General features: G+C 40.2%; 1 protein-coding gene across 3 annotated transcripts in view; it reads right to left on the bottom strand.

Annotated features, from left to right (window-relative positions):
- SCN10A (sodium voltage-gated channel alpha subunit 10) overlaps positions 1 to 13,055 on the bottom strand; it is a 93,630-nt gene extending 80,575 nt beyond the window's left edge. For all 3 annotated transcript variants that reach the window (XM_042902999.1, XM_042903000.1, XM_042903001.1), the window contains exons 1-3: positions 12,786 to 13,055; positions 11,410 to 11,537; positions 8,306 to 8,386 (exon numbers count right to left, since the gene is read on the bottom strand). In XM_042902999.1, coding sequence (XP_042758933.1) covers positions 8,306 to 8,386; positions 11,410 to 11,537; positions 12,786 to 13,055 — 479 coding nt within the window. The remainder of the gene's footprint in view (positions 1 to 8,305; positions 8,387 to 11,409; positions 11,538 to 12,785) is intronic.
- Between the last annotated feature and the right edge of the window lie 584 nt (positions 13,056 to 13,639).

The raw sequence follows: 13,639 nt of genomic DNA, 5'->3' as shown, positions 1-13,639 counted from the left end.
TTTTTTTTCTTTTTACTTTTTAAATGTTTATTTATTTTTGAGAGAGAGAGGGGGGGGGGGGGTGGGGAGGGGCAGAGAGAGAGGGAGACACAGACTAGAAAGCAGGCTCCAGGCTCTGAGCTGTCAGCATAGAGCCTGACATGGGTCTTGAACTCACGAACTGCGAGATCATGACCTGAGCTGAAGTCAGATGCTTAACCAACTGAGCCACCAGGGCGTCCCTCCAGTTTATTTCTGAGCGTGCGTGCGTGTGCGCACACACACACACACACACACACACACACACACACACACACACATATATATATATATATATATATATATATATATATATATATATATATGAAACAAGCAGATAGATAGGCAGGCAGGCAGTCTTTACCAGCAGGCAGCAGTATAAAGCTAATGTTTCAGGGATGTATAATGTCTGGGGAGGGAGATAAGAGATGGGAAACGCTTGTGTCCAAAACATTGTGTCAAGAACAGGGTGGTAGGAACCAGCTTCTGATTCCTCACTGGCTATGATCTCCTCAAGAATACACAGCATGATCTTTGTAGCCCCAGTCTATCCCAGGGACATTTATCCTTTTCCTTTGGGCTCCCAGCAACCAATGGCTGTTATCAGTTTGCATTTCAAAAATAAAATCTGGAATCTGATAATTTTCATGAGGCCAGGATGCTGAACATCCTCCAATACCTGCCACATAAGTTTCTAGAAATAAAACCAGAGAGGTGGATTTTTATCTCTTATGTATATATTTTTTCAACGTGTGTTTATAAAAGAAGCTTTGTCAACAATTCAGTTCATGCAAAATCTGATAAAGAATGCATTTAATAGTAGTGGGCATGGAAATTGGTACAACCTTGGAAAAACAGTTTGGTGATATCTCAAAAATTAAAACCGCATGTCCCTTTGACCCAGTCATTCCACTTCTGAGAATTTGTCCCTCACATGTACCCATGTTACTGTGCAAAGATATGAGTAAGGAAGGATACTCACTGAAGAATCGTGATGGCAAAATATGAGGATTATCTTGATTAGGGCCAACATAAATGCCTATTAATAGGATAATAGTTAAATAAACTTGGCCTCATCCATGTAAGTGAAATCTATTCAATTTCTATGGAACATAGGCTGGTAGGATTTTTGCTGGGATTTCATTGACTCTGTAGATTAATTTGGGTAGCACTGGCATTTTAACAGCTGGTGAGTCTTCTAATCCCTTCCTTAACATGAGATATTGTTAATTTTTTAAATATTCATTTATTTATTTTGAGAGAGAGAGAGCGCATACGTGTGTGAGCAGGGAAGGGGCAGAGAGAGAATACTAAGAAGGCTCTGTGCTGTCAGTGCAGAGCATGATGTGGGGCTTAGTCCCGGTGACCATGAGATCATGACCTGAGGCGAAATCAAGAGTTGGATGCTTACCGGACTGAGCCACCCAGGAGCCCTGAGATATTGTTAAAGTTATTTGATGCTTCTAAAATTTCTCTTAGTGTGTTGTCATCTTTCAGTATAAATGTCTTACACATACATTTTACAACAGCTTTTGGATTTATTATTTCTACTGTTTTTCTATTTCTTAACTTGCTCTTTTTTCTTTTACATTATTAATTCATTTTCCTTTCATTTATTTTATTTTCTTTTTTTAGCTTTATATCAGGTGCTTAAATAATTCTCTTCATTTTATACTGATATAAATATTCTCTGCTTCAATACTATGGATTAACCCCTAAATACATCTTTAACCTTATAGGTGCTGGGTACAGTTTTAAATTTTTTCTTCCCTAGAAATTCTATAATTTGAGTTTGTAGTGTTTTTTAATCTAAGAGTTTAAAGGTTTTCAACATTACCAAATGGAAAGGCCTTTCTTTTTTTTTTCTTCTAATTTTATTATTACTTTATCACAGTGTGATGGGAGAATGTTGCCTGTATTATTGTTGAAGTTTTGTTGTGATTTAACGTTTGGTCAATATGTACGGCAGTATATTCTCCATTTTTCCGGGAAAATGGAGTTTGATATATATTAATCAGATGTGTTTATGAATTACATATTCAGGTCATCTATATCTTTACATACTTTTTAAACACTTGGTCTGTCATAGGCAGAAATTAATTATACTCTCTGGTCCTTGTAATGTTTTTGTCTATTTACCTTTATACTGTTATGATTTTTGATTTATGAACACCGGCGCCACATTATTTGTTGCAAAGACACACATTACTCTTTTGGATTATTTTGCATTACAAAGTGTCATTTTCATCCTGTTTAATGAGTTTTGGCTCAAATTTCACCTTCTTTGATATTCACACCTCATGTCCCTCCCTTCCTGTATGCCTTTGCTTATATCTTTGTCCATCTTTTTTTTTTAAGTTTATTCATTTATTTTGAGAGAGAGAGAGAGAGAGAGAGAATGTGGGGGAGGGGCAGAGAGAGAGGGAGAGAGAGGACCCCAAGCTGACAGAGCAGAGCCCCACGCGGGACTCAATCTCGTGAACCATGATCAAGAGTTGGACACTTAACCGACTGAGCCACCCAGGTGCCCCTGTGCACTCTTGAATTTTGACTTCTCCATATGGCCTGGAGCAGTATACTGGTTATTCAACATACTGGATATTGCTTTGTTATGTCACATATTTGTGAATATGTGTGATTGGTTTTTGGAACAGAGGAGTCAAATCCATTTATATTTATTGACACGACAGATTTGCTTGATCTTTGTTTATATAACTTCAAGTTATATATTTAATAGTTCTTTAAAAATATGGTATTGTGTGACATGTTTGATTTGCTTCTTGTGCCCAGACGATTCTAAATTTAGAACAGTGTTTATTTTAGTTCTATTGGTTGCCTTTATAAGTACAAATTCATAATTATAACTAAAACCGTGTAGTGCATTTTCCTTAGTACACTATCTATATAATATCTCTTGTTTCCATTTGTTAACTCTCTTTCTTTTCCCACCCACTTTATGCATCACCTGATTGTGTTTAATCGTACGCTTTTGGTGCTTACCTTTATACTGTTAGATAGAATCATTTTCCCTTCCTTGATTTGTCTACTTTAAAGAATACTCTTTCACTTCTTGCTATTATAGAAGCAGCAGCAAGTGAGCGTACCCCGCTCCCACGTTCTTTCCTCCTTCCACTCCCAGTTATTGTTACTTGTATTGTGTCCACATTTTCAGGGCCTCTGTGGTTTTAGGGGGTAAAATGCCTCCATCGTCATTTTTATCCCTCTCTGCGGGCATCTCCTTTAACAAGTCCTGATGAGCTGAGTCATTCTGCCAGGCCTCCGCCCACTTCTGGCCTTCCGAGATTGTTTTGACATCTTTGTCCTCCGTGCTTTTCTTTCTCCTTCTCTTTGTTCTTGTATATTTATACCATTCTTATTCCCATGCTGTCATTTTATTGGCGTTCTGAGAGGGTTGGGGTAAAACATATGTATGCCATCTTCCATATTTAACCAGAATCCCCAAATAACTCTTACTTTTGAAAGAAAATGCTTTGCCTTAAAAGTTCAAAATAAGGATAGAGATTTTTACATGCTATATGATCTCAGCCTATATATAGTTAAGAAAACTGCAGGCCCCAAATGGTGCCACTTAGAGTTCCCAAACCAGGGCTTAAAACCCAATCTTTACGGAGTTTCCATCTCCCCTTGACTGGTCAGCCGGGAAATTGTTCTTTCTATCAGCACCGAAGAGTCTGTCACTGGGGTCCTCTCCATCCCCAAAAGAAAGGTGAGGTGATCTACATGAGAAGACACCTGCTTTTTCCCCTAGCAAGCTGCCTCCTCCGGAAGAATCCTTTTCCTTTGCTAATAACTTTCTTACCCTCATTCCCCTACCTATAAAAACCTTCTACTTTGTACAACTCCTCTCTACTTGCTAGATAGGCTGCTGCCTGGTTCACCAATCATTTGATAAAGCCAATTAGATCTCCAACTTTATATATATGAAGAGAGAGAGAGAAAGGGAGAGAGAGAGAGGAAGAGACAGAGAAAGAGAGAGGAGAGAGAGAGAGAGAAGGAGAAAGAGAATAAGCTAAAATACCAACATTTCTCGATCTAATTACTCTCTTCTGATTTATATTTTTCAGTAGTCTGTATTTTACGCAATGGCCGTTTTTAAAAAATCATTTTGTTTTTAAGCTTTTTAGTATGATATGTAATGTGCGTGATAAAAATGCACATGGACCATAAATTAACTGTAAAATGGAAGCTTGCACATTAACTTGGGCTACCATAAAACACACCATAAACTGAGTGGTCAAAAACACACCATAAACTGAGTGGTCAAACAGAAGTTGCCTTCTCACAGTTCCAGAGGCTGGAAATTGGAGACGAGGGTCTCTCCTGGCCAGGCTCTGGTGAGAACCCTCTTCTTGGTTGGCTAAGGACTGATTTCTTGCTATGTCCTCACATGACAGAGAGAGAGTCCTGGAATCCATTCCTCTTCTTACAAGGACACTGGTTCTATTGGATCACGGCTCTGCCCTTCTGACCTAATTTAACCTTGTCACCTCCTTAAAGGTCCCTTCTCCAATACAGTTACTTGGGTTAGGGCTTCAACATATGGGTTGGGGGGGGGGGGGTAGCATAATCCAGTCCATAGTGGCTGTGTGACAACTACTCATGTCACTAAATGGAACATTATGAGCACCCCATAAGCCCCTTCCCAACTATGTCCTCCCTCCCCTGCCCTAGAGATTTTATTTATATTTTTACCTCCAAGTAAGCACCTCTAAACAAAATAGTTAAGTTCTGCTTGTTTTTAAATTTTGTATAAACGGAATCATACTTATGTAATCTTTTATGTCTGGCTTTTTTCCTCCTTGTTTTGTGGAACAGTAATTTACTCATTTTTATTGCTATACATTATCCCATTTTAAGAATATAAGAAGGATATTTAATGCACCAAAAATTTTTGGACATTTGGGTTGTTTCCAGTTTGGGGCTTTTATGGACAGTGTTCATAAACTTTCTCGTAGCTATATCCTGGTGCCCATACATATTTCTGTTGAGTTTATGTACCTAAGAGTATAATTAAGAATCACAGTATATGTGTGTCTTCACCTTTATTTGAGGATATCCACTGATTTCCAAAGATGTACAAATTTACATTTCCACCAGCGGTATATGAGTTTTTGTTGTTCCATACCCTTAATACTTGGTATTGTCACAATTTAAAATTTTCCTCATCTGATGAGTAGATAATAATCTCTCAGTGCAATTTTTAAGTGTTTTTTTTTTAAAGTTTATTTATTTATTTTGAGAGACAGAGAATGTGGGAGGGCAGAGAGAGAGGGAGAAAGAGAAAATCTCATGCGGGGCTCAAACCCATGAACCATGAGCTGAAATCAAGAGTCAGGTACTTAACTGAGCCACCCAGGTGTCCCAATCTCTCTCCGTGTAATTTTAACTCGCATTTCCTTGGTTAAGAAAAAGGTTAAGGATATTTTCATATGTGTATTGACCATTTGGGTTTCTGCTTTTGTGAAATATCTATACAAATATTCTGCTCACTTCAAAATTGGTTGCTCTGATGTATTTCTAATTGACTTGCAGGATTAGTCTTCTGGATATAAACACTTTTTAGGTTTATGCGTTGCAAATATCTCTTACTCAGTAGGCTTGCTTTTTCACTCTTACAAAGTTGCCTTCTCATGAACAGACATTCTTAATTTTAGTAAGCTACGCTGTATCAGTTTTCCCCTCTGTGGTTAGTGCTTCTTGTGGGAATGTAATAAATCTTCCCCTAACCTGAGGTCATGAAGAAATTCTCCTTTTGTTTTTGCCTAAAAGCCTTCTGTTTTTGTCTTTCGCAAAAAACTTTATTCACCCACCTAGAGTTGATTCTTGTATGCGGCATAAAGTTGGATGTTCAAAGTAATTTTTCTATCGAGATACTGAATTCTCCAGCATCTCATGTTGAGGACTGCCCTGTCTCCACTGTTCCGCGGTGCTGCCTTTAACGCAAATTCGATGCCTGTATGCGAGCCAACTATTCCGTCCCACTAGTCTGACTAATCTTACCCTCCACTGCACCTGGTTTCAATTATTGGAGCTTTAGGGTACATTCGTACACCCAGTAGGGCCAGTTTTCTTCTCCCACCTTGATTTTCTTCCTCAAAAGCGTCTTGGCTATCATTTGCTCTTTACATTTTTAGATAAATCTTAAGGTCAATTCATTGAGTAATAAAAAAAAAAACTTGTTGGGATTTTGATTGGGCTCGCATTAAATTCATTAGTCATTTTGAGGAGTCTTACAATATTGTGACTTTGAATCCGGGAATATAATACATCTCTCCATGTATTGGGTTTTCTGTCATATCACTCAGTATTTTTCATAATTTTCTTTGTAGAGATCTTACTCATACTTTGATAATCTTGTTTCTAGATACTTTTATTGTAAAATGCCACTGTAAATGGTATTTTTTAAATTTATTTTTTATTTATTTTTGTAAATGGTATTTTAAAAAACCATTGTTTCTTGCTAGATATAGACATGCAATTCATTTACGTATATTAATGTGTACCCAGTTACCTTGCTATGCTGTCTTGATAACTTTAATAGTTTATCTCTAGATTATGTTGGTTGTTTTATGCACACAATTGTATTATCTGCAAATCATGGTATCTTTGCTACTTCTTTTCTTATTCTTTCTTTTCCTTGCCTTCCTATGCTGGCTAGGCTCTCCTTTACAAAGTTAAATAGAACTGATGAAACAGACATCTTTCTTTTTTTTCTTTTTGTTTCTGATCTCAAATGGAGAGCTGGCCATGTTTCACAATTAAGTATGATATTTTCTACCTCCTTCAGTGTCATTACCCCTCACCAGAGCACAGCCATTCCCTATATTCCTTCCTTTCTAGATATTTCTAATCACAAACATATCAAACTTTATCAAATGATTTTTCAGCATCAATTAAGATGACTACATGATTATTCTCTCTAATCTATTCATAAAATAAAACACAGGGGCACCTGGGTGGCTCAGTCGGTTGAGCATCTGACTTCGGCTCAGGTCATGATCTCACGGTTGACGAGTTCGAGCTCCACATCACGTTCTGTGCTGACAGTTCAGAGCCTGAAGCCTGCTTAGGATTCTGTGTCTCCCTTTCTCTCTGTTCCTCCCCCACTCCCACTCTCTCTCTCTCTCTCGGAAATAAAGATTTTTTGAAAATTAAAAGAAAGAAATAAAGCATATATTGGACCCTTGAACAACACAGGAGTTAAAGGCACTGACCCCCTGCACAGTAAAAATCTACATATAAGTTTTGACTCCCAGAAGCTTAACTACTAATAGCCTACTGTTGACAGAAAGCCTTACCGAGAACATCAATAGTCAATTAGCACATATTTTGCATGTGATATGTATTAGAGACCATCTTCTTACAGTAAAGTAAGCTAGCAAAAAGAAAATGTTATTAAGAAAAGGAAGAGAAAATACATTTACAGTACTATACTATATTTATTGAAAAAATCCATGTAAAAAGTGAACACGCACCAAACCTATATTGTTTAAGGGTTAACTGTATTTTCTATTGTGGCATGCATTAATGTTATAATCAGAAAAAATAATTTTTTTAAATTTAAAAGGTGGAAAAAGACAAAGCTCTACAGAGTTCCTATTATTATACCAAAGGTACGTCAGTCTTGCACTGAGCTAGGGGCACCTCTCTCGGATTTGTTGGTGCAGGATGTTTCTGGAAAGGCCCCGCTATGTTCTGAAACTACAGAGGTTCCATCTGCTAACCCAGGGAAATAGAATATTCTCAGGAATATTAAGGGCACTTTGAAGTGTATGAGCCATGATAACATAAATAGCTTCATTCACGGGTAATTTTCTGAATATGTTCCAGAACCATTTTTTCTTCATTCCATCTCAATTTTGCTCCTGCCTCTCAGAGTAAGCCTTCCCTAAACTTGGTTGATGTGTGTACCTAGCAGGTGAATGTGGGGAGTGGGTGGTGGCAAGGCTCATCTGCCCAGGCCACCCTAGACTAATGAAATCAGACCCTCTGGGACTGAGACCCAGGCATTAATATTTTAAAAATCTCCCCCAGGGGATTCCAAGGTTGAGAACCACTAATCTGCAGTTCTTCAAAGCTGACAATCACATGTGTGTTTATGAACCAAAGTCCACAGAAGAAGGAAGTATCTAACCATCATAAAGTCTGCAATATTCAAACGAGACCAGCAGGAAAAAGACAAGAAAAAAAGCCACCAAGTGAAGGAAGAGATGAAGAGGACAGAAAGAGGAGGCACAGGAAGGACAGTGACAGCAAATCTACTTACTCAATTCTCTCTGGAAGCTCGGTTTGGGTCATGCCCACACAATTGACCAAAATAGTGACCGTAATAAATAAACTGAACCACCTGAGAGGGCTGCGTTAAGGAAAAGCTGAGAGTCACCATGTTTCTCTGACATCATCCATGATCACCTTGACACTGAACTACTAAATTCATAGCTTTTAGCTAGGATCAGCTTTATGGCCTTGTCACATAGCAAGTGCTGGCATTTACTGAGTGCCTATCCTGGGCTGGCTACTTCATCCACATTATTTCTAATACAACTGAACCTATAGGGAGCTATTCTATCTACATGTTGGAACTAAGAAAATGGGCTGAAAAAGCTTAAATAATTTTTCCTAGGTCATACAGCCAGTCAACCATGGTGCTGAGATGTGACCTCAGATTGTTTGATAACAGAACCCTGAGCAAGAAGGAAGGAAACAAGAATCCTTTCTCCAAAATGGCCTGCTGCCCAGACACCTTCATTTCACTATACAATATATTCTGGAATTACATCCAGCCTATGCCTCTTTTTTCCCAAAAGATAAAGAAAATACTCCTAAGAAGGTAGAGGTAAAGGGAGGGTTACCAGCTTTCATGGGAATTAATTCAGTCAGATTGTTTTCCTGACTTAGCTGAGATCAGTCACACTGAGGAAACAGACCTCTGGCTAGGAATGGTGGGGGCAGGCACAGGAAGGAAAATGCTGGATCCAGGAGAAAATTCCAGAGAGGAAATTTCCAGGAGAAAATTCCAGATGGAATCAAGCTGTGGTAGACAACTCTCTATAAACAGAGAGAAGAATTTTCGAGGTTGCACCAAGGGACTACCACAAAGGGAAGGAGATAGTGAGGAAGGCGAGTGGAAAGGGGTAAATAGATGGAAAGAAAGGTTGGTAGAGAAAACCCAGAGATCAATTTCTCCCGTTGGACATTTTTCTCAGGACTAGCGTGGGTTCCTAACAATTACTTCCTAAAGAAAAACAAAGCCCAAAGATAAGCTTGACCTACAGAGAGAGTGAACGACTCATCTTTCATCATTTCAGTTTGAGCAGAAGTATTTAAAGCTATTTTAGTTTTCTGTAAATGTCTTTAATGTGCCCTGTTTTACAGTTACTTAGGAACACATCTATTCTGAAAAGGGAAATTCTGCTAATTAAACCATATTTTCCTGTTGACTTGCAATTAAATTAAGAAATGTGTTCACATGGGGGGAAAATGTTAACCCAAGGATTAAATTAAAATTGTATCTCCAACTCCACAAACCTTTAAAAGTAATGTATTAGGTATAACGTTACTTGTGGAAACATGCATAGAAAATTTGATTAGAATTACAGTTTTGGTGAGATATTAATAATAAGACATGGAGAATTCCATAGCTTGAAGAATATCTTTTGGGAGTGCAGCTACCAAGTTCATAAGATTTAAATATATAAATGCAGGCTTTTGCGAGAAGGAGACTCTCAATGGCTTTTCTGTCCAGCTATGACTCCATCCAGCAATTTTGATTCATCAAACCTCAAGATGAAAAGAATATGCACTGGTCACTCGGCTCTTTAAAGGGATTTTATTTCTAATCTGCTGTTTCTTACAGCTGATTAAGATGTAACTCAACCAGGATGCGTGGAGAGGAGTTTGTATATTTGCCGTTTTTCTTTATTTGTAGTTTTTATGTAATTGGATATGTATTTAAAAAAAACACCCAAGTAGAGACGACATACTGAGCGAATAAATTGCCTCAGTTCATTTCCATTAACTGCCTACTTACTTATCGCTGATACTGTTCTAGGCAGGATGCAGGCTGGACCTCTTAACTGGCTGTGTGACCTTGGACAATTTATTTAATGCCTTTGAATAATAGTTGCATCATCTGTAAAATGGGGATGCTAGTCCCTTCTTCAAAGGTTTCTGTACCTGTGACCGTGATGATGCTTAGGAGGTATTTAGCAAATGGCAGCCTACTGTTACCATTACATATCCTTATATAGGACCAGAAAATCCAAGACTGAATTAAGAAAATATAACTCCCACCACGTGGCCACAAAGGCAAAGAAAATATAATGCAAGTACACGGAGCAGCAAAGTTTCACACTGAGAGGAGTCCTTGCCAGTTACCCGCTCGCTGAGCGCTGTCCAGCAATCCAGCAAGCTGCCCCAGAATGGCAGGGAGAGAGCTCCTTTTACTGGAGTCTCCCAAGAAGAGGCTGGTTACCATCTGTCAGGCAGCTGAGGCAAGGCTGTTCTTGCAAATCAACCTCCTGGAAGCCAGGGCTGAATTTGTCATTAGGAACTTCCAATTTGGACAGTCACCAGGGAAGATCCTTGGAAACCGAGCCAAAGTCTCTTTTTTGACCTAGTTTGGCTTGCCTTGAGAAACAAAACAAAATAAACCAAAAACTGAAGGCAGATTCTGGAGCTCCCTAAAAGCAGTTAATAAAACACAGACATTTGACTGATTTGTCTCTAACCATTACCATATTCCCCAGTGACATGAACCTTGGACTACTGACATTTTTTTGGTCTACTGACCTTTTTAACCTGCTTGCAGTTTGGGGTAGCTTGGGATGTTGGCCGTGCCCCATGACCAATGTGGTCCCCCTGAGACAATCTATGCTCCACCCACTGTGGTCTGTCCTCTTTGTCCTCTGGCAGGTCTTGTTTTTTTGCCCAATAAACAGCCACTTCCCAGCACGGCTAAGGCACAGAGTAACAACCCATGCTTATCTCATCTGCCCAAAGAACCCTCAGGGCCTTCTGACTGGTTATTATGTCGTGAGACGAGCAGGCCTCATATGGCAAAAATGTGCCTGGCTTTGCATCAGCAAAGCTCCTTCATAAGCAGGACATTTTTGGGGTCCTGCGTGCATAGGTGTGTCCCAACTAGTTTAGGTGAACCCAAACCCACCTGTGGCTTGCATGAGCACCTCCTCTGTCTTGGGACTGCTATTGAACACATTAAAGCCACAAACACTTTTTCCTTCCAATTTAATGATTTCATTGTTTCAGGATTCAATTAGAGAAAACCTCGACTGCTAACCTCTGAAGAAGGTACTGGACACTGGGCAAAGCCTGATTCTAAAAGGAATCATGTGGAAGAAGCAACAGTGCAAAGGATATGAGTGGACAGACACTTTGATGGCTGTTCTTCTGATCAGGTTGAAAGGACTGAATAACCACAGGGCCCGAGTTGCACTAAACCGAGAAATGGTCCTCCCTTTGTTCAGCACCATAAACGTCTACAACAAAACAAAGCAGAAGGACCTACAGTGAGAAGCATGGTCTTCACACAACCAGGTTTTTAAGCATGCATGTTGTCATCTCGGGCTTGTGAGCAAGAAGGGTTCTGGGAACCATGCATCCATCAGTGGAGAGCCAAGTGGAAGGGTAGAGTTAGAAGGGATCGGGGATAAAGAGCCATATCCTCACCTTCCTAGCAAGACCCCAGTCCCCATGGGTGACTGTGCATCAGGATGAGCCCATTAATAGTGCCCAATGGGCAGGCAGCTGACCTGGGCCTGGTAGGATGCATCAGGCCCACAGCCAGGATTCTGGCAGCAGGAAGGTGGGTCTGGCTGCATTACATTCCTCTTCTGATCAGTGGATCATCCCTGGTGCTGGGGTACTCCCTCTACTCTCCATTTACTAGGTCTTGCTTTTGAAACCCTCCACTGGTTCCCTGTGAGCATCTGGGAAGGTAAGGGCTCTTGGCCCATGAGAAGAGGGAGAAAGACATTCCAGTGCCTTTTTATTTTCTCTGTAGATCATATTTGAGATGGCTAACTCGTGTCCCTCAACTCCCAAACATGCACACATTTTTTTTTTTTTTTTTTTTGGCTGTGTGGAACATCTAAGACACAATACAAACAGGGAAATTGTCATGAACCAGCTCTTACTTAAACTAGTGGTTCTCAAATGTTTTGATTTCAGGACCCTTTAACACTCTCAAAAATTATTGAGGACCCCAAGGAGTTTTTGTTACTGTTTATACCCTTTTGCTTATACTGCATGTGTGAGTGTGTGTGTGTGTGTGTGTGTGTGTGTGTGTGTTACCCCCGAACCCACTGAAACAGTTTTGGGAAACCCAGACGTTCTGAGATAATACTTTGAGGACCACTGGTTTAAACCATCCTAATTTCTGTTACCCTTCCATACTCTACCCCCACCTGCAACCTCAGGATCTCTGCTCCCCACTTGCAAAGAGACCCAACAGGAGATCCTAGGCCAGTGGTCATCCAAGAGAATAGCCAGCTTCCTCTGAAAAATTTACAGCAATTGTTGCTTTTGAGGATTTGAGTTTAATTAGCCTCTCCCATAAATATTATAAAGATGCAAAGAGTGTCAAAGAGATGAGTTGGGTATATTTGTCATTAACTGAGTCTAGCTGATAGCCACATCATCCAGGTGCAGGAGAACTCCCTAGGCTGAGTGGGGCAGAGGCTTCCTCTCCCAGAACTGAGAACAGCCTTTCAAGCCATCACCCTTACCCGGTGTGTGCTGTAGAAGGGGTCCAGATCCTCCAGGGGCTCCCCAACCAGCTCTGCAGGGAGATCACCATAGAACTTGGGCAGCTGGTTGCAAGCTTTCAAGTCTAGCTGGGGCCGAGGCTTCTCTTCTTGGTCCTTCTGCTCTCTGTGCTTATCTTTGGCTTTCTTTGCTGCCTGCTTGGCAGTAATTCGCTTTTCAATCTCCACCAGGGACTCTGGAGTGAATCGACGGAAGTTGGTAGTTTCCAGGGACCCAAAGGGGAATGCCATCTTCTCATTCTTTTTCAGGAAGAATTTATACTCTTATGAGAGTGGATATCACCACAGAGAGGTAACAGCCTGCTCACTGGCCCTCTCCCTCCAGTTCTTTCCTAACTGACACGTTGTTGCTAGAACAGCCTCCTGACCCAGTTCCTTCCTCAGTAACTCACACAGAGCTCTCCCCAGAGCCTTACTGCCCTGTGGAACTCTTGGGAGACTGTTTATTCCATCCTCCTCCAGGCATCTCAGGATCCTATGCCCTCCATGAGCTTATAAAGCATTACTCCTTCGTCTTTTGTAACACCACCACCACTGCCACCATCACCACTGCATGATTTAGCCATACTGCCCTCTCTTCTTGTTTCTATCACCACTGAGCAGTAGGCACTCTCCTGCATTCATTAAAGACTGGCTCATGTGATCTGTGGCAAAAATAATGCTAGTAAAAAGTTCCCCCTTTGAGAAGCATTTGTTTAAAAGTATGGAAGGCATTAGCATGTTTTATTGTCCTTTTGTTATGCACTGGGTGCTTTTAAGAAGGGACAACCATTCCTAGATGTGACAGCAAGGGAGAGAAGAAAGCCCAGCTCCTT

The sequence above is a fragment of the Panthera leo genome, chromosome C2, assembly GCF_018350215.1.
Source record: "Panthera leo isolate Ple1 chromosome C2, P.leo_Ple1_pat1.1, whole genome shotgun sequence".
Lineage (NCBI taxonomy): Eukaryota > Metazoa > Chordata > Mammalia > Carnivora > Felidae > Panthera > Panthera leo.
This window is presented reverse-complemented; position numbering and strand designations above follow the sequence as displayed.